Genomic DNA, 24,138 nt, shown 5'->3' on the forward strand with positions numbered 1-24,138 from the left:
AAATAATGGTTTTTCAAATTCCTTAAAATTATAGAATCATTTTCAACAAATTGTCTTTATAAGGCTCTATCACTTATTATGAACTTAATTTTCTTTTAAAAAGCTAATGTTTTAAAAATTTATAAAAATACTGGTTTTTCAAATACCTTAAAATTATAGAAATTTTTCAAAATTTTGACTTTTATGATTCTATATCAAATTCTCTACATGATATTCTATTGAAAACCAAAAAGTTCAAAAATACTGGTTTTTGAAATTTTTTAAAATTATAGAAAATTTTTAAAATTTTGACTGTATATTTTATGCTCAACATAGTTTTTCAAATTCCTTAAAATTATAGAATAATTTTCAAACAATTGACTTTTTAAGGAAATATCACCTATTATGCACTTAATTTTTTAAGACTCTATTCCTTATGCTCAATATAAATTTCTATTAAAAAGCTAAAATTTAAACAATTCTCAAAAATACTGGGTTTTCAAATTTTCTAAAATTTTCGGAAATTTTTCAAAACTGTGACTAAAATAGTTCTCTATTTCTTATTCTAAACTTAATTGTCTATTATTAAACTAAAATTTTAAATTTTCAAAAAATACTGGTTTTTTAAATTTCTTAAATATTTGTCAAAAGTTTACGTATTAGAGCGCAATTCTATTATCCCCGCATAAAAATAACATTTTGAGGGTAAAACCTAAAAATTTGCAAAAATACTGGGTTTTTAAAATTTGCAATAAAACTCATTTTTTACACATTTGAAATTTTCTTTCTTCCTTTTACTTTCTCAAAACAATAAAAATTTTATTGCTTTTCATTTCCGAAGCAATTATTTCAAATCTTCAATTTTCTTTATTTCAATTAAAATACACTTTTTCTAAATATAGAAAAGAAATTGACGAAAGAAATTTATCTAACTACGTCAATAGTTCAAGATTTTCTTTTAAGCATAAAATTTTGTCAATAAAACAACGTACAAAGCAAATTTCAACATCTTGCAAAACTGAACAAAAAAAAAAAAAAACGTGTACGAAACCTACCTACAATTTTGTATTTTTTCCCTCTACTACCGCTAGTAGTTGATAAAATATTGAGTTTTATTTTTAATCAATGACGTAAAAAACTTGTATTTAAAAATAAATAATTTGATCTTTTGAATTTTTCACCTAAATTCTAAAATTAAATTTGAAATACAAACAACAACAACAAAGATAATTTCTATACAATTTAACCATAACAAAAAAATACTTGTTTTTTTCATTTCTAATGATTGATTTGAAACCAAACGTGACAATTTTTTTATTCATTTGTTTAATGTTAAACAAAAAAAATTCATTTCAATTCAAATTAAATAGTTGTAATTTTGAATTTTCTCACGATTCATTCATTTTTTTTTGCTTTTAATCATTTTTTATTGTGTTTTATTATTTTTATTTAACTAAAACAAAATTTAAATAAATTTAAAGGTAAGGAAAAGTTTTTTTTCAACCCCGTAAAAAATGTAACTAATAATTTACTAACTTTTCTTTAGAACTTTTAATTGTAAACATTAAAATAAAAACAAATTATATTATTATAGTTTAATGAGGTATTGTATGGTTATGGTGAGCTGGTTTAATAAACAAAATCTAACAATTTTATTTCGACCAATAAAAACAACAAATATTATATAAAATAAAAATCACACTTTTTTAATATTAATTGAAAAAATGGCATGAATCGTAGCTGGGTTTATAAGTAAAAAAAAAAAATAAAACTGGTTTAAGGACATCTTTTTAAAGAAATCTTTCTATCTAAATCTAAACTCTTTACCCTATTTAAATATCTTAACATATTTTATTTTTAACTAATCTTTCTTTATATTTTCTTGTAAATTTTCCCTACATTTAGTCAAAACGCAAAATGCCTTCTAAAGCTGCAAAAAAAGAAAATTTAGATGATCTCAAACAGGAGTTAGATATCGATTTTCATAAAATCACTCCTGAAGAGCTGTATCAGCGCTTTCAGACACATCCTGAAAATGTAAGTTTCCTTAATTTCTTTTCTTTATTAAAAATAATTATTAAATTCCTTTTTCTTTTTCATTTCTAGGGTCTAAGTCATGCCAAGGCTAAAGAGAATTTAGAACGTGATGGTCCTAATGCTCTTACACCACCCAAACAAACACCCGAATGGGTGAAATTCTGTAAAAATTTGTTTGGTGGTTTCGCCATGTTATTGTGGATTGGTGCTATTTTATGTTTTGTTGCCTACTCCATTCAGGCTAGTACCAGCGAAGAGCCATCAGATGATAATTTATATTTGGGTATCGTACTTTCTGCTGTAGTTATAGTGACTGGTATTTTCTCTTACTATCAGGTTTGTTCACACACTACAATAACTTTTTCTTTCTCCCTCTCAATTCAAACTTAATTTCATTTTCATTTTAACAGGAATCAAAAAGTTCAAAAATTATGGAATCTTTCAAAAACATGGTTCCTCAATTCGCCACTGTCATTCGTGAGGGTGAGAAACTCACTCTACGCGCTGAAGATTTAGTCTTGGGTGATGTAGTCGAAGTGAAATTCGGTGATCGTATCCCAGCTGATATTCGCATCATAGAGGCTCGTAACTTTAAGGTCGATAACTCATCGTTGACTGGTGAATCTGAGCCCCAGTCTCGTGGTCCCGAATTCACCCATGAAAATCCCTTGGAAACAAAGAATTTGGCTTTCTTCTCTACCAACGCTGTCGAAGGCACTGCCAAGGGTGTTGTCATCAGTTGTGGTGATCACACTGTCATGGGTCGTATTGCTGGTTTGGCTTCCGGTTTGGATACTGGTGAGACTCCCATCGCCAAGGAAATTCACCATTTCATTCATTTGATTACCGGTGTGGCCGTATTCTTGGGTGTGACATTCTTCGTTATTGCTTTCATTTTGGGTTACCATTGGTTGGATGCTGTTATTTTCTTGATTGGTATCATTGTCGCTAACGTACCTGAAGGTCTTTTGGCTACCGTAACTGTGTGCTTGACTTTGACTGCCAAGCGTATGGCTTCGAAGAATTGTTTGGTCAAGAATTTGGAAGCTGTCGAAACTTTGGGCTCCACCTCGACCATTTGCTCTGATAAGACCGGTACTTTGACCCAAAATCGTATGACTGTCGCTCACATGTGGTTCGATAATCAAATCATTGAGGCCGATACAACAGAAGATCAGTCGGGTGTCCAATACGATAGAACTAGCCCTGGATTCAAGGCGCTCTCTCGCATTGCCACTCTCTGTAACCGTGCTGAATTCAAAGGCGGCCAAGAAGGTGTTCCAATTTTGAAGAAGGAAGTCAGCGGTGACGCCTCAGAAGCTGCTTTGTTGAAGTGTATGGAATTGGCTCTCGGTGATGTAATGAACATTCGTAAACGCAACAAGAAAATCGCTGAAATTCCATTCAACTCCACCAACAAGTATCAGGTCTCAATTCACGAAACTGAAGATCCCTCCGATCCACGTTACTTGCTCGTCATGAAGGGTGCCCCCGAACGTATCTTGGAACGTTGCGCTACCATTTTCATCAACGGCAAAGAAAAGGTCTTGGACGAAGAGATGAAGGAAGCTTTCAACAACGCCTACATGGAATTGGGAGGTTTGGGTGAACGTGTCTTGGGTTTCTGTGACTTCATGTTGCCCTCCGACAAATACCCCACTGGCTTCAAATTCAACACTGACGATGTCAACTTCCCCATCGATAACTTGCGTTTCGTTGGTCTCATGTCCATGATTGATCCTCCCCGTGCCGCTGTACCCGATGCCGTAGCCAAGTGCCGTTCTGCCGGTATTAAAGTTATCATGGTCACTGGTGATCATCCCATCACTGCCAAGGCTATTGCCAAATCTGTCGGTATCATTTCCGAAGGCAACGAAACCGTCGAAGATATTGCCCAACGTTTGAATATTCCCGTCTCTGAAGTCAATCCCCGCGAAGCCAAGGCTGCCGTTGTACATGGTGCTGAATTGCGTGACGTATCCTCCGATCAATTGGATGAAATCTTACGTTATCACACTGAAATCGTATTCGCTCGTACCTCACCCCAACAGAAATTGATCATTGTTGAAGGTTGTCAACGTATGGGTGCTATTGTAGCTGTAACTGGTGATGGTGTCAACGATTCACCTGCTTTGAAGAAGGCTGATATTGGTGTTGCTATGGGTATTGCTGGTTCCGATGTGTCCAAACAAGTAAGGATTTTGGGGGAGTTTGATTATTTTTTGATTTCCTCAGAAAAAATTCAATGAAATTTGAAATTTCGAGTTTGTGTATAAAATTTAGTTTTATTGTAAACATTTTTCGAATTAAAGTTCGAATTTTCGAACAATGAAATAATGTTATATTTTGGATTTCCCTTTAATGTTGTTTCATCTGTTTTAGAAATTTTAAATTTTAGCAAATTTTTCGAAAGTTCGAAATTCGAAAAACCTTGAAAGCGCTAGAATATCACAAAAACGTTAATGTATTCGTAATCTACAGCAATTAAATAGCATTTTACCAATTTTAAAATTTTTCGAACTTAAGTTCGAATTATTCGAACATTGAAAAATATGATATTTTGGATATACTTTTAATGTTTGATGTTAATTTTCGAACATTGAAAAAAAAAACACATTTTAAATTCTGACAGTTTCGAAAAAAAACAAAAAATAATCTACATCGAATATAGAATTATTTTGATTTGAGCAATTTATTAATCTCAATATTTTATTACAGGCCGCTGACATGATCTTGTTGGATGATAACTTTGCTTCCATTGTAACTGGTGTTGAAGAAGGTCGTTTGATTTTCGATAACTTGAAAAAATCTATTGCTTACACTTTGACCTCTAACATTCCTGAAATCTCTCCCTTCTTGGCTTTCATCTTGTGCGATATCCCATTGCCTTTGGGTACCGTTACCATTTTGTGTATTGATTTGGGTACTGATATGGTAAGTTCAATACTTTACTTTTTAATTTTATTATTTATTTATTTCTCTTTGATTATTCGATTGTTTTCAATAAGTATGAGTTTAAACAGATATTATGTATTTAGGTATTTAGTTAAATAGTTAGTTTTAAGTTAATTTATTTAATTATGTTGATATAAAAATAAAATTTTGAAAACAAAAATCACATAAAAACGCCTACAAGATACCAGCCATTTCTTTGGCCTATGAGGGACCAGAAGCCGATATTATGAAGAGAAGACCACGTAATCCCAATATTGATAATTTGGTCAATGAAAGGTAAAGCAGTAAATTAAAGAAAATTGCGACCAGTAAAAGGCTAAAATGTGGATAAAGGCTACAATGTCAAGTATGAAAATTAAGGCTATTTAGTTAATAAGCTAGAAACGCTAGAATTTCAAACAGTAATTTATAAGCTAGTTTTAGGTCTTGTTAATCATTATTACATTAAAAGTTTTTTAGTTGTGTTTTTTTAGTTTAGTTTTCAACTCAACTCAATTTGATAAACAATTTTAAACATATTAGTTTTTTTACTATTATATTTTAGTTTAAAACTTTATTATTTTATTTAGCAAACATTTGTTGAAACATATTTACTCATTATTATTGTATCTTTTATTCTACTATATTCTACTATTCTGCTACTACAACATTTACATACATGTGTGTGTGTGTATTACTCCCTCTAAATATTTGTGGTTGTGTTTGACAACAAAATAAAATTTGCTTTATTGTTGTTATATAAAATTCCTTTTTAATGGCCACAAATACTAAAAACACACTTACACCAACACATTTAACACAAAACTATGTAAATGTATACCTATACTCAACACAAATACTATAACTGTGTTGTCAAAACTACGCTCCTGTTTTTGTATATAAAAATACAAATATGAAAAAATCTAGGTTCCTGCTATTTCTTTGGCTTATGAAGCTGCTGAAGCCGATATCATGAAGCGTCCTCCACGTGATCCATTCAACGATAAATTGGTCAATTCAAGGTGCCTATACTTTTTGATTTTCTTAATTTTTTTTTGTTGTTTTCTTTATCATTTTCATTTTTTTGTTTGTTTTATTAAAAAAACTAAATATTGACTCTACTTAACCAACCATAAAACTTATTAACACTTTTTACTAAAAAAAAAATACTAAGAAAACCCCTTCTCTTACGCTGAATTATCTTCTTATTAAGATAATTCCTAACAAAATGGCTGGATTATATACTTTTTTAACTTTATACATATATATTATACAAACATACATATGTGTTGTTTACTTGTTCTCAAAACAAATCTATGATCATACGTTGAATTGTCTTTCAAATGCCTTTTTTTTAATGTGTAACCAATGTGTCTTAAAGAAACTTAAACACGTTTTTTCTAACTCCAACGAAATACACTATAAATATAACATTTTACCCTTAAACCTCTTGGCTCCACTTACATTTCATTGTAACATTTTATTTATGGTTTTAACTCATGGTTCATCTTGTAACAAATATCTACTATTTCATCGTCATTCCTAAAATATTTATATAAATATACAATTTTATACTCGTTTCATTTTTAACTATCGATGTTGTGGTTTTTCGTCATTATCAATATCATCATCCCTTTTTTATAAATAATAAAACTCATCGTTAACATTTGCACTCTTCATTTTACGTTGTATCAACGTTAAACATTGTCATTGTTTTACAATTAACATATTTAACTTTTAAGTTTTTTTTGTTACTAAAAAGTAATTCACCAAAATTGTTTTATTAAAAACTTGTTTTCTTTTTTGAGTTTAATTTTAAAAATTATGCACCTTTATGAAATGTATTAATTGGTTTAAAATCGTTTTATTATAATAAGATTTTGTGTGTATTTAAAGGATTAGTGTATTTAGATAGTTGAAGCAAACATGTGATTTATTATGTCATGTTTTGTTGAGTATTTTAAAAACTTTCAGTTCCGCTGCTTTTGCAAATTATTCAGGATTTTAATATATTAAGTTTGTTAAAGATTTTTGTAATTAACAATTATTTGTTATTTTGTCGGATTTTCTCAAACTGTTTATTTCAAATTTGAAAAGTTTTTTTTTTAATTAAAAACTATACTTTCTCTTCTTCAAAACAATAACCTTATTTAGATCATTAAAAGCCTTAAAAATATATTCCATATTTTAAGAAATAGAAATTCTTGAAATTTTTAGAATTTTGTTATTTTCAAATCACTATTTCCTTTAATATTTTAAATAAATTCAAATTGCTTTAACATTATTTTCGTGTTCGAATAATTTCATTAGATGACCTAAGAGTTTATAAATTACCTTGGAAATCTAATATTGTAATTAGAGTTGTCATATTTGCAGAAAAAGAAGAAATTTTAATTTAAAATTTTCTAACCATTTTTTCCTTAAATATTTTAAATAAAAGTAAAATCGATAACATCATTTTAGTAATCCGATATGATTATTAGATGCCTTAAGAATAAATAGGTTTAGTTTGAAACTCAATATTATAATTCGGGTTGCCATATTTGCAAAAAAGGAAATTTATGAGAAATTTTAATTTTATAATTTTAAACCCTACTTTACTTCTATATTTCCAATAAAAGCAAAACCGATAACATAATTTTAGTAATCGCATGAGATCATTAGATGCCTTTAGAGTTTCTTGGTTGCTTTTGAAACCCAATATTGTAATTGGAGTGGCCATGTTAACAAAAATATTCTGCTTCAATATTTCAAATAAAAGCGAAACCCATAACATAATTTTAGTAATCGTATGTGGTCTTTAGATGTCTTTACAGTTTCTAGGTTCTTTTTGAAACTCGATATTGTAATTAGAGTGGCCATATGAACAAAAAAGTAAACTTATTAAAAAATCAACTTTATTATTTTCATTTCATATCTTTTAATATTTTAAATGAAAGCGAAAACCGATCACATAATTTTAGTAGTCGGTTATGATCTTTAGATGCCTTAAGAATTAAAAGATGCTCTTTAAAACTCAATATTATGATTAGAGTTGCCATATTTGCAAAAAAAAAGTAAATTTATGAAAAATTAAAATTTTATTATTTTCTAACTTTATTTTGCATCAATATTTTAAATAAAGGGAAACCGATAACATAATTTTAATGATCGTATGAGGTCATTAGATGCCTTTTAAGTTTCTTAGTTCCACTTGAAACTCGATATTGTAATTAGAGTGGCCATGTTAGCAAAAAAGGAAATTAAATTTGTTTAATTTTCTAACTCTATTTTGCGTTCAATTTAGAGTGCAATTACAGGTTTAGATTGTTTATTTTTAAAGATTTTATTAAAAAATTTACTTATTCTTTTGATATAAATAATGGGTTTGATTTTTTTGTTAATAAAATCAACTTAAATCAATTATTACATTATTTTTTTTTCATAAATTTCAAATTATATTCTTTATTTGTCAAACTAGTATGTGTATATTAGCCAACCAACTCACCTAAAATGTATATTCTTTTTGTTAATTGCAAAATTTATTAGTTCAATTAAAAGCGAAAAAAATACACACAAAGTAATGTTACTATAAATATTTATTGTATATAAAAATTGAAACAAAATTTATGCACCAATTTATTTATAAGTTTTATTTTGTTTTAAAACAAAAGCAAAAACAAATTCACCAAAATCATTAAGTATTTTATATATAAGATGAACTTTTAAGTATTAATTTTAAATTATTAAAACCAAACTTAAGTATTTTATTAAAAAAACTGAAGTATTTTAACAATGAAGTCTTTTAAATATTAAGTATCAAAATACTACTCTTAATTAACAATTTTGTATATGTTGTTTATATTATAAAAAAAACTTGTAAGTTTTTTTGCTTTGATTTTTGTAAAAGAGCTTTTAATCATTTACAACATTTTCTTTTATTTATTTCCCCTTTTAAACAATTTCTGTTGTTTTTTGTGTTCCATTTACAAAAAAATTTCATTTTGTAAAAAAAATAATTAATTTTTGCGGCTTCAACACTATTTTGAACACACTTAAACCGAAAAAAACACTTGATTTTGAAAACCAAATCCTTAAAATAAACCAAAAAACAAAAAAACTAAACCCCTGTGCGCCCTTAAACCAACTAAAACAAATTGCGTTTGCGTATTGTTACTTGTTGTATTGTATTGTTGTAATACGTAAAATGTAAAACTACTAGGTACCTGCCATTTCCCTTGCCTATGAAGAAGCAGAATCAGATATTATGAAACGTCAGCCCAGGAATCCATTTTGCGATAAACTAGTCAACGAAAGGTAAAGTTTTTCTTTGTGTCATCATCAATATCAATTAAAATATTCAGTTCCTCTTATTTTTCGTTTGTTTGGTTTGTCAATGAAAAAGTATCAGCAACTAGAAAAAGATAACAAAACCGTGTTCTTTTTCTTTAGAAAAATAAACTCGTATTTTTTTTTATAAAAACACCCTGATCTTTTCACTTTAAATTAAAGTACTTTTTTCAAAAATTAAACACTTTGTCAATGAAATCAATTAATCAAACAATATAATTGCTAAATGATTCAAACAAACTCAACTATGTTTTTAATAAGCCATTTACTAACTTGAACTGAAAAAACAAATGCGTATTTAAATTTTTTTCCTAATATTTAATTCCAATTTACAATTTCCAATATCATATTTTGTTTTCCGTTTTAAAAGCAAAGTACATAATTTTTTTACTTACTTAGTACTATCAATTCTCAAAATATATTTTTAACTACTTTAGCTTGTTAAAGTTTTTTGATAAATATTTTTTTAATTTATTTAGTTTTTTTTTTATAAAGAATTTTTGTTTAGTTTTTATCTTTTTAGTTAGAAGTATTAACTTAACTTAGTTTTTAACAAGTTTAAGGCTTAACATTTAGTTTAAGCCTTGTACCAGGTTAAACTTGAGTTTGGTTAACACAACCTTATAGTTTAACTTAATATTTAAAGCATACTTTAAGGCTTTATTAAAATTAGCCTTAAATGTATGAATTAGGTTTTGTTGATTTTGAAATTTGTTTTAGATTTTATTTAGTTTATGTTGAATTTTTTTTATACTTTATTCTCTTATTTTATTGTCAATATTTCTGTTGATTCCATAGCTTTATTATTTGTTTAAAAATTTTGCTTCAGTTGTGTTTTCTTTTATTTACAGTTTCTTTAATATTTTTAAAATGTTCTCTTAAAAATGCTTCAACTACCGCTTGTTTCAATAAAACATATATACTTACTTTTTCTATTATATTTAAAGAAACTGTAAATTTTAATTTTAGTTTTTTTCTACTTCTGTTCTGTAACTCTTTAAAAAATCTCCCCTTTTTTAATACTAATTGCTATTTAAAAAAACAAACACAAAGAAAAACTATATTATAACAAAATATATATTTATCTTATATAGTCTCATTTGCTAGAAATCTATTTTTTCACCAACCAAAAAAAAAAAATATATACTTTTTTAAAAGAAAAATGTCTTATAAACGATATTTTTTTTGTAATAATATTGCCTCTTATTTTGATTATTGCCCTCTATTTCACCGACCCACCATTATCACCATAATATTGCTCGTTAAAGTTTTTTCTCTTTCTCCTCTCTCTCTTTCTAAATATTATAATAATATAATAACTTATATATCAAAAAATATATATACAATATTTTTTATAAATTATATTCAACTTTTTTAATTACTTTTTATATATATAAAACAACAACAAAAATCAATACAATTCTTTGGCTTCTTTACAAAAAAATCTAAAACCATTTTATATAGGACTTTAAGTGTCTTTAATTTAAAGACAATTTTAAAGATTTTAAATATTTGCTGAAGTGTATTTGTTTTAGAACTTTTCTTTAAAATCTTTTTCTAAATTTGTTTCTTCTAATATTAGAATAACTTAATGTTGTCTCATCTTTAAAATTTTTAATTTATTATAATTTTTTGTATTTAAATTTCGATTTTGATTCAAATCAGTTCTAGTTCGGTTCTAGTTCAGTTCTAGTTCTAGTTCTAGTTCAGTTCTAGTTCAGTTCTAGTTCAGTTTAGTTCAGTTCTAGTTCTTCTAGTTCAGTTCTAGTTCAGTTCTAGTTCAGTTCTAGTTCAGTTCTAGTTCAGTTCTAGTTCAGTTCTAGTTCAGTTCTAGTTCAGTTCTAGTTCAGTTCTAGTTCAGTTCTAGTTCAGTTTCTAGTTCAGTTCTAGTTCAGTTCTAGTTCAGTTCTAGTTCAGTTCTAGTTCAGTTCTAGTTCAGTTCTAGTTCAGTTCTAGTTCAGTTCTAGTTCAGTTCTAGTTCAGTTCTAGTTCAGTTCTAGTTCAGTTCTAGTTCAGTTCTAGTTCAGTTCTAGTTCAGTTCTAGTTCAGTTCTAGTTCAGTTCTAGTTCAGTTCTAGTTCAGTTCTAGTTCATTTCTAGTTCAGTTCTAGTTCAGTTCTAGTTCAGTTCTAGTTCAGTTCTAGTTCAGTTCTAGTTCAGTTCTAGTTCAGTTCTAGTTCAGTTCTAGTTCAGTTCTAATTCAGTTCTAGTTCAGTTCTAGTTCAGTTCTAGTTCAGTTCTAGTTCAGTTCTAGTTCAGTTCTAGTTCAGTTCTAGTTCAGTTCTAGTTCAGTTCTAGTTCAGTTCTAGTTCAGTTCTAGTTCAGTTCTAGTTCATTCAGTTCTAGTTCAGTTCTAGTTCAGTTCTAGTTCTTCTAGTTCAGTTCTAGTTCAGTTCTAGTTCAGTTCTAGTTCAGTTCTAGTTCAGTTCTAGTTCAGTTCTAGTTCAGTTCTAGTTCAGTTCTAGTTCAGTTCTAGTTCAGTTCTAGTTCAGTTCTAGTTCAGTTCTAGTTCAGTTCTAGTTCAGTTCTAGTTCAGTTCTAGTTCAGTTCTAGTTCAGTTCTAGTTCAGTTCTAGTTCAGTTCTAGTTCAGTTCTAGTTCAGTTCTAGTTCAGTTCTAGTTCAGTTCTAGTTCAGTTCTAGTTCAGTTCTAGTTCAGTTCTAGTTCAGTTCTAGTTCGTTCTAGTTCAGTTCTAGTTCAGTTCTAGTTCAGTTCTAGTTCAGTTCTAGTTCAGTTCTAGTTCAGTTCTAGTTCAGTTCTAGTTCAGTTCTAGTTCAGTTCAGTTCTAGTTCAGTTCTAGTTCAGTTCTAGTTCAGTTCTAGTTCAGTTCTAGTTCAGTTCTAGTTCAGTTCTAGTTCAGTTCTAGTTCAGTTCTAGTTCAGTTCTAGTTCAGTTCTAGTTCAGTTCTAGTTCAGTTCTAGTTCAGTTCTAGTTCAGTTCTAGTTCAGTTCTAGTTCAGTTCTAGTTCAGTTCTAATTCAGTTCTAGTTCAGTTCTAGTTCAGTTCTAGTTCAGTTCTAGTTCAGTTCTAGTTCAGTTCTAGTTTTTAGTTCAAGTTCAGTTCAAGTTCAGTTCTAGTTCAGTTCTAGTTCAGTTCTAGTTCAGTTCTAATTCAGTTCTAGTTCAGTTCTAGTTCAGTTCTAGTTCAGTTCTAGTTCAGTTCTAGTTCAGTTCTAGTTCAGTTCTAGTTCAGTTCTAGTTCAGTTCTAGTTCAGTTCTAGTTCAAGTTCAGTTCAAGTTCAGTTCCTAGTTCAGTTCTAGTTCAGTTCTAGTTTCAGTTCTAGTTCAGTTCTAGTTCAGTTCTAGTTCAGTTCTAGTTCAGTTCTAGTTCAGTTCTAGTTCAGTTCTAGTTCAGTTCTAGTTCAGTTCTAGTTCAGTTCTAGTTCCAGTTCTAGTTCAGTTCTAGTTCAGTTCTAGTTCAGTAGTTCTAGTTCAGTTCTAGTTCAGTTCTAGTTCAGTTCTAGTTCATTCTAGTTCAGTTCTAGTTCAGTTCTAGTTCAGTTCTAGTTCAGTTCTAGTTCAGTTCTAGTTCAGTTCTAGTTCAGTTCTAGTTCAGTTCTAGTTCAGTTCTAGTTCAGTTCTAGTTCAGTTCTAGTTCAGTTCTAGTTCAGTTTCTAGTTCAGTTCTAGTTCAGTTCTAGTTCAGTTCTAGTTCAGTTCTAGTTCAGTTCTAATTCAGTCTAGTTCAGTTCTAGTTCAGTTCTAGTTCAGTTCTAGTTCAGTTCTAGTTCAGTTCTAGTTCAGTTCTAGTTCAGTTCTAGTTCAGTTCTAGTTCAGTTCTAGTTCAGTTCTAGTTCAAAGTTCAGTTCTAGTTCAGTTCTAGTTCAGTTCTAGTTCAGTTCTAGTTCAGTTCTAGTTCAGTTCTAGTTCAGTTCTAGTTCAGTTCTAGTTCACTTCTAGTTCAGTTCTAGTTCAGTTCTAGTTCAGTTCTAGTTCAGTTCTAGTTCAGTTCTAGTTCAGTTCTAGTTCAGTTCTAGTTCAGTTCTAGTTCAGTTCTAGTTCAGTTCTAGTTCAGTTCTAGTTCAGTTCTAGTTCAGTTCTAGTTCAGTTCTAGTTCAGTTCTAGTTCAGTTCTAGTTCAGTTCTAGTTCAGTTCTAGTTCAGTTCTAGTTCAGTTCTAGTTCAGTTCTATTATTCAGTTCTAGTTCAGTTCTAGTTCAGTTCTAGTTCAGTTCTAGTTCAGTTTAGTTCAGTTCTAGTTCAGTTCTAGTTCAGTTCTAGTTCAGTTCTAGTTCAGTTCTAGTTCAGTTCTAGTTCAGTTCTAGTTCAGTTCTAGTTCAGTTCTAGTTCAGTTCTAGTTCAGTTCTAGTTCAGTTCTAGTTCAGTTCTAGTTCAGTTCTAGTTCAGTTTAGTTCAGTTCTAGTTCAGTTCTAGTTCAGTTCTAGTTCAGTTCTAGTTCAGTTCTAGTTCAGTTCTAGTTCAGTTCTAGTTCAGTTCTAGTTCAGTTCTAGTTCAGTTCTAGTTCAGTTCTAGTTCAGTTCTAGTTCAGTTCTTTTCAGTTCTAGTTCAGTTCTAGTTCAGTTCTAGTTCAGTTCTAGTTCAGTTCTAGTTCAGTTCTAGTTCAGTTCTAGTTCAGTTCTAGTTCAGTTCTAGTTCAGTTCTAGTTCAGTTCTAGTTCAGTTCTAGTTCAGTTCTAGTTCAGTTCTAGTTCAGTTTCTAGTTCAGTTCTAGTTCAGTTCTAGTTCAGTTCTAGTTCAGTTCTTCTAGTTCAGTTCTAGTTCAGTTCTTGTTCAGTTCTAGTTCAGTTCTAGTTCAGTTCTAGTTCAGTTCTAGTTCAGTTCTAGTTCAGTTCTAGTTCAGGTCTAGTTCATTCTAGTTCAGTTCTAGTTCTGTTCTAGTTCATTTCTCAGATCAGTTTTAAAGCCTACTTGTAATTTCCATTTCCCCCCTAAACACACTTCATCAAATACTTTGTTGAACTAGAGAGTTTCGTTTCAGGTAAGTTTTGTAATAATTTAGGAAGTTTCAATTTTTCTTTTCAATAAAAATCCTATAAAAATTCCTTTAAAACCCTTACATTCAATTCCCCCCCCCCCCTTTTAAATCGAAAAAAAACTGTACATAGTTAATCATACCCAAACTTAGTAGTGATATCTCGTATCCTTACAATCTGTAGGTTTTATGATAGTGAATGTTAAACTTAAATAAAATCAAGTAAATTAACATTTTTATAAAAGAAAATAGCAGAAAAAAACACCATAACATTTAAAATAATTAACTATTATTAATATTTATCAACTGCTATTACAATTCTTATTATTATGATTTTGTAGCAACATTTTTCTTATTTATTACTATAATAATTTTAGATTTAATAATAAAACAGAAAACATTTTTAACTTAAAATAAATTTCTTATACTTATTTATATTTTCTTCTAAGATATTAACACTATTTTTATACTTATTATAAAATTTATTTATATTTTTTTTCTAAACTAGAGTAGCAACTATTGAAATGTGAAAAAACCAAAACATTTAGTAACTCTTTTAACACTCATTAATTATTTTCTATAAAATATCAAAATCTTATCATTATTTAAGACAATTAGTTGTTAAATTTGCTAAAAAATATAATTAAACAAATTAGTTTCTCCATAAGTAAACTATAACAAAAAATTACTTATTATAAATTATAATTTGTTTTACTTTAACAAAAAAAACAAAACTCTTTTTGGCATTTTGTTTAACAAAAACAATTAACAAAAACGTTTAACAAATCTAATCATACTTTCTTTTTTTTATAAATTTTTCCCTATTATATTTTTAAACAAAAAACTTTTTATAAACGCCTTTTTTTGTCTCAAACCTCTAACCAAACTCTTGTGCACTCCACTACTTGTATTTTAAATTAATAAACAATTAAAAAAATACATCATAACTTAAACAAAAAACTTTTAACTTAAATAAAAACTCCCAAAAAATCTGGTTTAAATATCATAACACATAAAAAAGGTACCAGCTATTTCTCTGGCTTATGAGAAACCAGAAAGTGATATTATGAAACGTCAACCCCGTAATCCCTACCGTGATAACTTGGTCAATCGCAGGTCAGAATTAAATCAAAACAAACAAACATCTTACACTTTAAAAACACAATTATTACATTTATATAGAATTTAGTAACAAAACATAAAAAGTTATAAAACCCTTAAAATTAAAATTAAAATAGACACACAAAATATTTTAGTTGTTAAAAACAAAAAACAAAAAAAAAAAATATAACAAAAAGCCTTTTAGTGTGTTTCTTTAGTGCATTTTTATAGAAATTGTTCAGTTTTGTTTCAAATTCTTCATTTTTTTCATCATGGAAAACTGTTTTCATTCTCAATTGGTTTGTTTTGTTACAAAATTACTTAGTTTTTACACAGTTATCAATTTCTTTAAATTGTATTTTACTTTTTTTACAACAAATTTCATATTAAAACGAGTTCTTCTAGTTGTAGTTTTTAATAGTGTTTTTGGTTAAAAATGCAAAATGCAAAAATAGATTTAGTTGAGCCTCAACGTTTTTATTGTTTCAAATTCATACATTGTTTGTTAGTTTTCCATTAACACAAATACAAATTTATTGTTTTTAAAACATTAACTGAAGACGGTTTCCCTAAATTTCCATTTTATTTGTGTTATTTTCAAGCATTTTTAATCATAAGTTTCATATGAATTCATTAAGATTCAAAATTTAAAAAATTAAGACTATTTAATTGGCAACAGGATAGAGAAGTTTGTAATTGTATTTTTCAGTAAACATTTATGGATACGTTCAGCTACAAATCATTTCTAGATCGGTTCTAGTTCAGTTCTAGTCCAGTTCTAGTTCAGTTCTAGTTCAGTTCTAGTTCAGTTCTAGTTCGGTTCTAGTTCAGTTCTAGTTCAGTTCTAGTTCAGTTCTAGTTCAGTTCTAGTTCAGTTCTAGTTCAGTTCTAGTTCAGTTCTAGTTCAGTTCTAGTTCAGTTCTAGTTCAGTTCTAGTTCAGTTCTAGTTCAGTTCTAGTTCAGTTCTAGTTCAGTTCTAGTTCAGTTCTAGTTCAGTTCTAGTTCAGTTCTAGTTCAGTTCTAGTTCAGTTCTAGTTCAGTTCTAGTTCAGTTCTAGTTCAGTTCTAGTTCAGTTCTAGTTCAGTTCTAGTTCAGTTCTAGTTCAGTTCTAGTTCAGTTCTAGTTCAGTTCTAGTTCAGTTCTAGTTCATTAGTTCAGTTCTAGTTCGTCTAGTTCAGTTCTAGTTCAGTTTCTAGTTCAGTTCTAGTTCAGTTCTAGTCAGTTCTAGTTCAGTTCTAGTTCAGTTCTAGTTCAGTACTAGTTCAGTTCTAGTTCAGTTATAGTTCAGTTCTAGTTCAGTTCTAGTTCAGTTTTAGTTCAGTTCTAGTTCATGTTCTAGTTCAGTTCTAGTTCAGTTCTAGTTCAGTTCTAGTTCAGTTCTAGTTCAGTTCTAGTTCAGTTTCTAGTTCAGTTCTAGTTCAGTTCTAGTTCAGTTCTAGTTCAGTTCTAGTTCAGTTCTAGTTCAGTTCTAGTTCAGTTCTAGTTCAGTTCTAGTTCAGTTCTAGTTCAGTTCTAGTTCAGTTCTAGTTCAGTTCTAGTTCAGTTCTAGTTCAGTTCTAGTTCAGTTCTAGTTCAGTTCTAGTTCAGTTCTAGTTCAGTTCTAGTTCAGTTCTATCTAGTTCAGTTCTAGTTCAGTTCTAGTTCAGTTCTAGTTCAGTTCTAGTTCAGTTCTAGTTCAGTTCTAGTTTAGTTCTAGTTCAGTTCTAGTTCAGTTCTAGTTCAGTTCTAGTTCAGTTCTAGTTCAGTTCTAGTTCAGTTCTAGTTCAGTTCTAGTTCAGTTCTAGTTCAGTTCTAGTTCAGTTCTAGTTCAGTACCAGTTCAGTATTTTAAACATTCTTAAGTAAAACAATTACAATTCCTTTTCTGCTTCCGATTACTCATCCTCCAATCGATTGGCCAATTCGTTATTCATTTATTTGTGTCATTCTTCAACAATTTAATATATTTTTCAAATACCAGCACTCTAAATTCTTTTCAAATTGTGTGTTTTATATTTTTTATAAATTAAACCAAAAAAAGGTTTTTCTACTTTTATTGGATTTTTATTAAATCGGTTTTAATAAAAATTTTTTTAAATTTAAACAGTCAAATCGTTTAGATAAACATTATTGCAAAGTTGCAATTTATTGCAAAACATTGGATCAGTAATATTTAGAATAGAACAGCAGAACAAGTTCGTGCAATTGCTTCAGACTACATCTGCATACTATGGGACTTTTATTAGCATAATGACTATTAATCTATATAAAACAACCTCAAGTTTGCTGATGAAGTTTGTAGCTGGGCTCCCAAAAACTATAAAATCTTATAGTTTTTAACTAAAAATTACTTTTTCCTAATTCTACCTTAAAAAAAAGCAATTAGTTCTATTTTAACTCAAGTTTTTCTTGGTTTAAGAAACGATTTGATCTTTTTTTAATTGTTGTTCTATTAATTTTCCTTCTCAATGTTTTATGTTTAATAAAAAGTTAATTTTTGTTTATAGTTGTTTATACACTTAAACGATTAGTTATCCTTGCCACTTATACTTAGTTGTAGTGTTACGTAAACTTTGGCTTTAGTGCAGTCCCTCGGCTAATTACATATAGATTTAGAGTAACATTTACTCTAGTTTATAAAACGAAAAACTGTAGTTTTAGCAATATTATTTTTAGGTTTACAAGATCTAAACCTCAACCCTTTATCCTCATTTTTTTTTTAATTTAAGTGAATTGTTCAAAGTTTTAACAGAACAATTTCTAATTATAAGTTTGACAAAAAAAAATAAATAAATCATTTTCGAAACTTATTTTTCTTCAGTTGTTCAGTTTCCGTTCAGTTCTAGTTCAGTTCTAATTCAGTTCTAGTTCAGTTCTAGTTCAGTTCTAGTTCAGTTCTAGTTCAGTTCTAGTTCAGTTCTAGTTCAGTTCTAGTTCAGTTCTAGTTCAGTTCTAGTTCAGTTCTAGTTCAGTTCTAGTTCAGTTCTAGTTCAGTTCTAGTTCAGTTCTAGTTCAGTTCTAGTTCAGTTCTAGTTCAGTTCTAGTTCAGTTCTAGTTCAGTTCTAGTTCAGTTCTAGTTCAGTTCTAGTTCAGTTCTAGTTCAGTTCTAGTTCAGTTCTAGTTCAGTTCTAGTTCAGTTCTAGTTCAGTTCTAGTTCAGTTCTAGTTCAGTTCTAGTTCAGTTCTAGTTCAGTTCTAGTTCAGTTCCAGTTCTAGTTCAGTTCTAGTTCAGTCTAGTTCAGTTCTAGTTCAGTTCTAGTTCAGTTCTAGTTCAGTTCTAGTTCGTTCTAGTTCAGTTCTAGTTCAGTTCTAGTTTAGTTCTTGTAAGTTCTAGTTCAGTTTTAGTTCAGTTCTAGTTCAGGTTTATAATTTTACACAATTCACTTAAATATTTTATTACAAAATTTTATAATATATTATTTCCTAATTCTCACTTTCATATAAATAAAACTCCAAATTCCCTTTTTATTATAAATTACAAAACTCTTCCAATAACCTGTAAATATGTTTTTTACAAAAAAACCTCTCTTAAACCAAATCAAACTTAACAAATTTTAATAAAATTTCTGCCAGGTCCAGGTACCTCTTAAAAAAGAAAGTTTTAAGTTTAAATAATTCCCTAAAACATTTAAGAAATATTATTATTATTTTTATTTTAATTTAAGTAACAAAAAAGAAAAAAATTGTTGTTTAAGCGTAAGTAAATTTTTGAGCGTCCTTTTTTTCGTGTGAAAACAAGTCTTTATTTAAAATACTTTTATAACTTAATGCATGTGTTTATTTAAAAAAAAATTACAGCATGTTTTAGCATGTCTTATTTTTAACATGAAAAAGCTTTTTATTGTAAATCACGCTTTTTCTTAAATCATGTGCTGTAATCTCTCGCTGCCTCTCTCTTGTATATAAATATCATCTAACATAAATTTTATTAAAAATATAATTTTATTTTTTCATTCACTACATCACTTGTGTTTTGTCCCTTATGTTTTGTTATAAAAACACCTGACAGTGCTTTGCTTTTTTTTAAATATAAAAAAATTATTTTATTTTATTTGTTGCCAAAAAAAAAAAAAAAACGTGTTTGTAATATATCACCACACCTCTCTTACAATACTTTAAAAAAACTCTTTATTCTATCTAAAGCTCTATCTCTCTCTATATATTTTGCTGCAACTCCACCACGCATTTGTAACAAAAATCAGCTAAACTTAAAAAAAAACTCAAATTTAAATAAAAAATACTAATATATTGTGCCTAATTTGCCCTTGTTTTATGGGAAATTTACTAAAACTTCTCTATTTTAGTAAATTTTTCTTTGGTTGTAAACATTTTTACACTTAACCACCAACCATTTTTTAAAGTGCTTTTAAAGTTGTAAATTTAAAAAAAATCTAAATTTTACATTTGAAAATGCTGCTTTTTCACCTTTTTCTTTTGTAACAAAGTGTAATTAACAGTAATCCATAGGCATAGTGAAAATAAAAAAAATGAAATATTCACCATTCAAATCACATAAACAAATATTAAACAAAAACATAATTCGGCATACAAAAAGAAAAAATCCACTATTTGTTAATTTCTCGAACATAAAACGAAACAAACATTTAGCATTAACTATGAAGTAATGAAGGAAAATTTCTTAAAAATTCTAAATAAAATATTAAAAAAATATTTAAATTTAACAAACTATACATATCCTTCCTTATTCTCTTCTTCCATTATCTTAAATGTTAAATGTTTGTTTTATTGTCAAAATTTGTTCAAAAATCTAAATTCAAAACCATTTGATCACCATTTTTGCTCTCCCAACAAATTGTTTTTAAATTAAAAACACTAACTAACACTTTTTCTAAAACTAAAAAAAAAAAAAAATTATTTAAAAAAAAACTTTAAAACTCTCAACAAAAAATATTAATCAAATCTCACAACTTTTAAATAATCGAAAAAACAGATTGATTTCCATGGCTTATGGACAAATTGGTATGATCCAAGCTGCTGCCGGTTTCTTTGTCTACTTCGTTATTATGGCTGAAAATGGTTTCTTACCCTTGAAATTGTTCGGTATCCGTAAAATGTGGGATTCCAAGGCTGTCAATGATTTAACCGATTCATATGGTCAAGAATGGGTAAGTGGACTGAGAATATTTTCCAAACATATCCTTATATAATGTTTTACTATTAACGTTTATAGACTTATCGCGATCGTAAAACTTTGGAATATACCTGCCACACTGCTTTCTTCATCTCCATTGTTGTTGTACAATGGGCTGATTTGATCATTTGTAAGACACGACGAAACTCCATTTTCCAACAGGGCATGAGAAATTGGGCCTTGAACTTTGGTTTAGTTTTTGAAACCATTTTGGCTGCATTCTTGTCATATTGTCCCGGTATGGACAAGGGTCTTCGCATGTACCCACTCAAGTAAGTTGAAATTAAAACATAAAGATCAGTATTAGATCAGTTTTAGTTCCTTTCCAGATCAGTATTAGAACAGTTCTAGTTCAATTGCAGATCAGTATTAGATCTGCTCAAGTTCTATGGTAAATACTACAACTGATCTAGCAGTTGTCGTTGTACTAGATCAGTTGTAGTTCCATATTAGATTAGTTCTAGTTCAATTTTTATGGAATATATTTATACCAGTTCTTGATCTGTGTTAGATTGTTACTAGTCAATTCTAGATCAGTTTAAGATCCGGTTTAGTTCTGTTCTAGATTAGTTCTATATAATTTTTATATAACTTCGAGTCTAGTTCAGTTCTAGTTTAGTTTTGGTTAAGATCTAGCTAAACTCGAGTTAAGTTCTAGTTCTATTCCTATTTCAATTCTAGATCAGTTCTAAGTCAGTTCTAGTACAGTTCTAGTTCAATTCTAGTTCAGTTCTAGTTCAGTTCTAGTTCAGTTCTAGTTCAGTTCTAGTTCAGTTCTAGTTCAGTTCTAGTTCAGTTCTAGTTCAGTTCTAGTTCAGTTCTAGTTCAGTTCTAGTTCAGTTCTAGTTCAGTTCTAGTTCAGTTCTAGTTCAGTTCTAGTTCAGTTCTAGTTCAGTTCTAGTTCAGTTCTAGTTCAGTTCTAGTTCAGTTCTAGTTCAGTTCTAGTTCAGTTCTAGTTCAGTTCTAGTTCAGTTCTAGTTCAGTTCTAGTTCAGTTCTAGTTCAGTTCTAGTTCAGTTCTAGTTCAGTTCTAGTTCAGTTCTAGTTCAGTTCTAGTTCAGTTCTAGTTCAGTTCTAGTTCAGTTCTAGTTCAGTTCTAGTTCAGTTCTAGTTCAGTTCTAGTTCAGTTCTAGTTCAGTTCAGTTCTAGTTCAGTTCTAGTTCAGTTCTAGTTCAGTTCTAGTTCAGTTCTAGTTCAGTTCTAGTTCAGTTCTAGTTCAGTTCTAGTTCAGTTCTAAGTTCAGTTCTAGTTCAGTTCTAGTTCAGTTCAGTTCTAGTTCAGTTCTAGTTCAGTTCTAGTTCAGTTCTAGTTCAGTTCTAGTTCAGTTCTAGTTCAGTTCTAGTTCAGTTCTAGTTCTAGTTCAGTTCTAGTTCAGTTCTAGTTCAGTTCTAGTTCAGTTCTAGTTCAGTTCTAGTTCAGTTCTAGTTCAGTTCTAGTTCAGTTCTAGTTCAGTTCTAGTTCAGTTCTAGTTCAGTTCTAGTTCAGTTCTAGTTCAGTTCTAGTTCAGTTCTAGTTCAGTTCTAGTTCAGTTCTAGTTCAGTCTTCAGTTCTAGTTCAGTTCTACTACAGTTCTAATTCAGTTCTAGTTCATTTCTAATTCAGTTCTTGTTCAGTTCTAGTTCACTTCTAATTCAGTTCTTGTTCAGTTCTATTACAGTTCCATTTCAGTTCTAGTTCAGTTCTTGTTAATTATTTCTGAATTTGAATCATACCACAAATTCAAATATTAATCTCTTGTTTCATATGTTTACTTTTACAGACTCGTTTGGTGGTTCCCAGCCATTCCATTTGCGTTGGCCATCTTCACTTATGATGAAACCAGACGTTTCTACTTGCGTCGCAATCCCGGAGGCTGGTTGGAACAAGAAACCTACTATTAAACAAACAAATCAACCACCACCACAACAACAACATTATTTTTGTTATATGGCTGCTTCATCCATTTCTCTTATCCTCTGCCGCCCCTTTTAACGCGCCACTCCCTCAAATGAAATCAATCAATATCAACCAAACAACAAAATCACCATCAAAATCAATCACACACAATTATAAATCACCTCAACCTCTATCACCAACAACAACAACTACTACCACTACCAATTTATCTTCTCACCAAGCTTCTAAAAAGAACATCTTGTAAACAAATTAAAAAACAGATGTTTCTTTTTAAATAATTAATTATAAAGTAAAAACAAACTGAGAAAAAAATGTGCAAAAAAAACGAACAACAAATTCATAAGAAAAGCAACCATTATAAGCAGTAAAGAATATTTAACAACAACAAAAAATTATTAAATTTATTATTATTAATTAATTAACGAATGAAGAGGAGCGCATTATTCTTTTATGCCGCCTTTTGTTATTTAAATTTATCATTAATGAAATGAGAGAAAAACAAATTTAGTTTAAATATAAAAGTTAGTTTCTTTTTTTTTAACAAAAATTTCCTACAATTAATGGCAACAACAACAGTAACAGCAACAGAGAAGCAACAACAAAATACAACTTCAACAACAATTATTATTTTTTAATTTTAATTATTATTTAATAAAGAGAAAGATAATTATTTAAACGATTAAGTAAATTTAAATTATAAAATAAATAAGATTTAAATTAAATAAAAAAAACAAAAAACAAAAATACCAACAAAAACCTTTAAAATCTTTAAACATTTTTTTGAATGGAAATGTTTTGAGTTTAAACACGGGTTTTTCTTACTTTCCTTTTTCTTTTTTTGGTTTACTTTTTGTTGTTAAGCTACAAACAACAAGTGGTATGAAGAAGTTGTTAATAATGAGGATAATTGTTTAATACATACATACGTACAGCAAATGTTAGCAATATAATTATAGGCCTCTGTCGTCCTAAACTGCGCTGAATGCCCCGAATATATAGCCATAGCAAGGGTTTAAAGTATTTCATTTAAAATATAATTTCCAAACATCCCTTCGATCGTAATTAAGGCTCTACTTGCTAAATATAAAACACAGGATTGATTTAACATTTTCAAACAAAAACAAAAATATTGTAATACAAGAAATTTTGAAAAACAAAATTTAGCAGTATAGCGTTAAACGTTTTCACTCTACACAAAAAATAAGTAAAAACAAAAAATTTAAAAAATATATATATGAAAAAACAACGCATGTTGATTTAAGTAAGAATATAAAAATTTAGAAAATTTATTAAAAAAAGAAGCAAAATAAAAAAATAATAATTTATAGAGTAGTTAAATAAAAGAAAAAAACCTTTAAAAAAACCAACAATAGTAAATCTTAACAGGAGCGTTAAAAACTCTTGTTTTGAACCTATATAAAATACAGCAACAACAGCAGCATCTTTAATTAAATAAATTTAAATAAAGAAAAAAAAAAATAACTAAATCTGTTTGGGTTTTCTGCAAACAAAACCGTTAATAGATTTTATTAAAAAAATAAATATAAATAAAAGAAAAGTTTTTTAGTTTTAAAACAAATAAAAACTTAGGTCTAGTATAAACATTTTTTCTTTTGATTAAAAAAAAAAGAACAAAAAATGATACCGAACGCTAAGAACAAAAAAAATATATAAATAAAAAAAAAAACAAAAGAATTTTTTAATAGTATCATGGAAACTACAAAAAAAAAAAAAAAAACAACTATTATATTTAAAAATCATTAAAACAAACTAAAAAAAATAGTGCTTTGGATTGCATTTTACATAT

At 28.6% G+C, this 24,138-nt stretch overlaps 1 protein-coding gene across 7 annotated transcripts in view; it reads left to right on the forward strand.

Moving 5' to 3' along the window:
* The window catches only part of LOC119601620 (sodium/potassium-transporting ATPase subunit alpha), a 113,745-nt gene extending 90,185 nt beyond the window's left edge, over positions 1-23,560 (forward strand). For 2 of the 7 annotated variants that reach the window (XM_037952657.1, XM_037952658.1), the window contains 8 exons: positions 1,885-2,016; positions 2,086-2,352; positions 2,427-4,208; positions 4,735-4,950; positions 5,878-5,972; positions 20,236-20,410; positions 20,476-20,708; positions 22,195-22,759. In XM_037952657.1, coding sequence (XP_037808585.1) covers positions 1,885-2,016; positions 2,086-2,352; positions 2,427-4,208; positions 4,735-4,950; positions 5,878-5,972; positions 20,236-20,410; positions 20,476-20,708; positions 22,195-22,315 — 3,021 coding nt within the window. In that variant the 3' untranslated portion in view covers positions 22,316-22,759. Of the gene's footprint in view, positions 1-1,884; positions 2,017-2,085; positions 2,353-2,426; positions 4,209-4,734; positions 4,951-5,152; positions 5,248-5,877; positions 5,973-9,151; positions 9,247-15,227; positions 15,323-20,235; positions 20,411-20,475; positions 20,709-22,194 lie in introns of all 7 variants that reach the window. The other 5 variants (XM_037952653.1, XM_037952656.1, XM_037952655.1 and 2 more) reach the window with 5 other exon arrangements.
* The last annotated feature ends 578 nt before the right edge of the window (positions 23,561-24,138 follow it).

The sequence above is a fragment of the Lucilia sericata genome, unplaced genomic scaffold (genome assembly GCF_015586225.1).
Source record: "Lucilia sericata isolate MDLA Ls3-8-SP2 unplaced genomic scaffold, ASM1558622v1 Contig000179F_arrow, whole genome shotgun sequence".
Lineage (NCBI taxonomy): Eukaryota > Metazoa > Arthropoda > Insecta > Diptera > Calliphoridae > Lucilia > Lucilia sericata.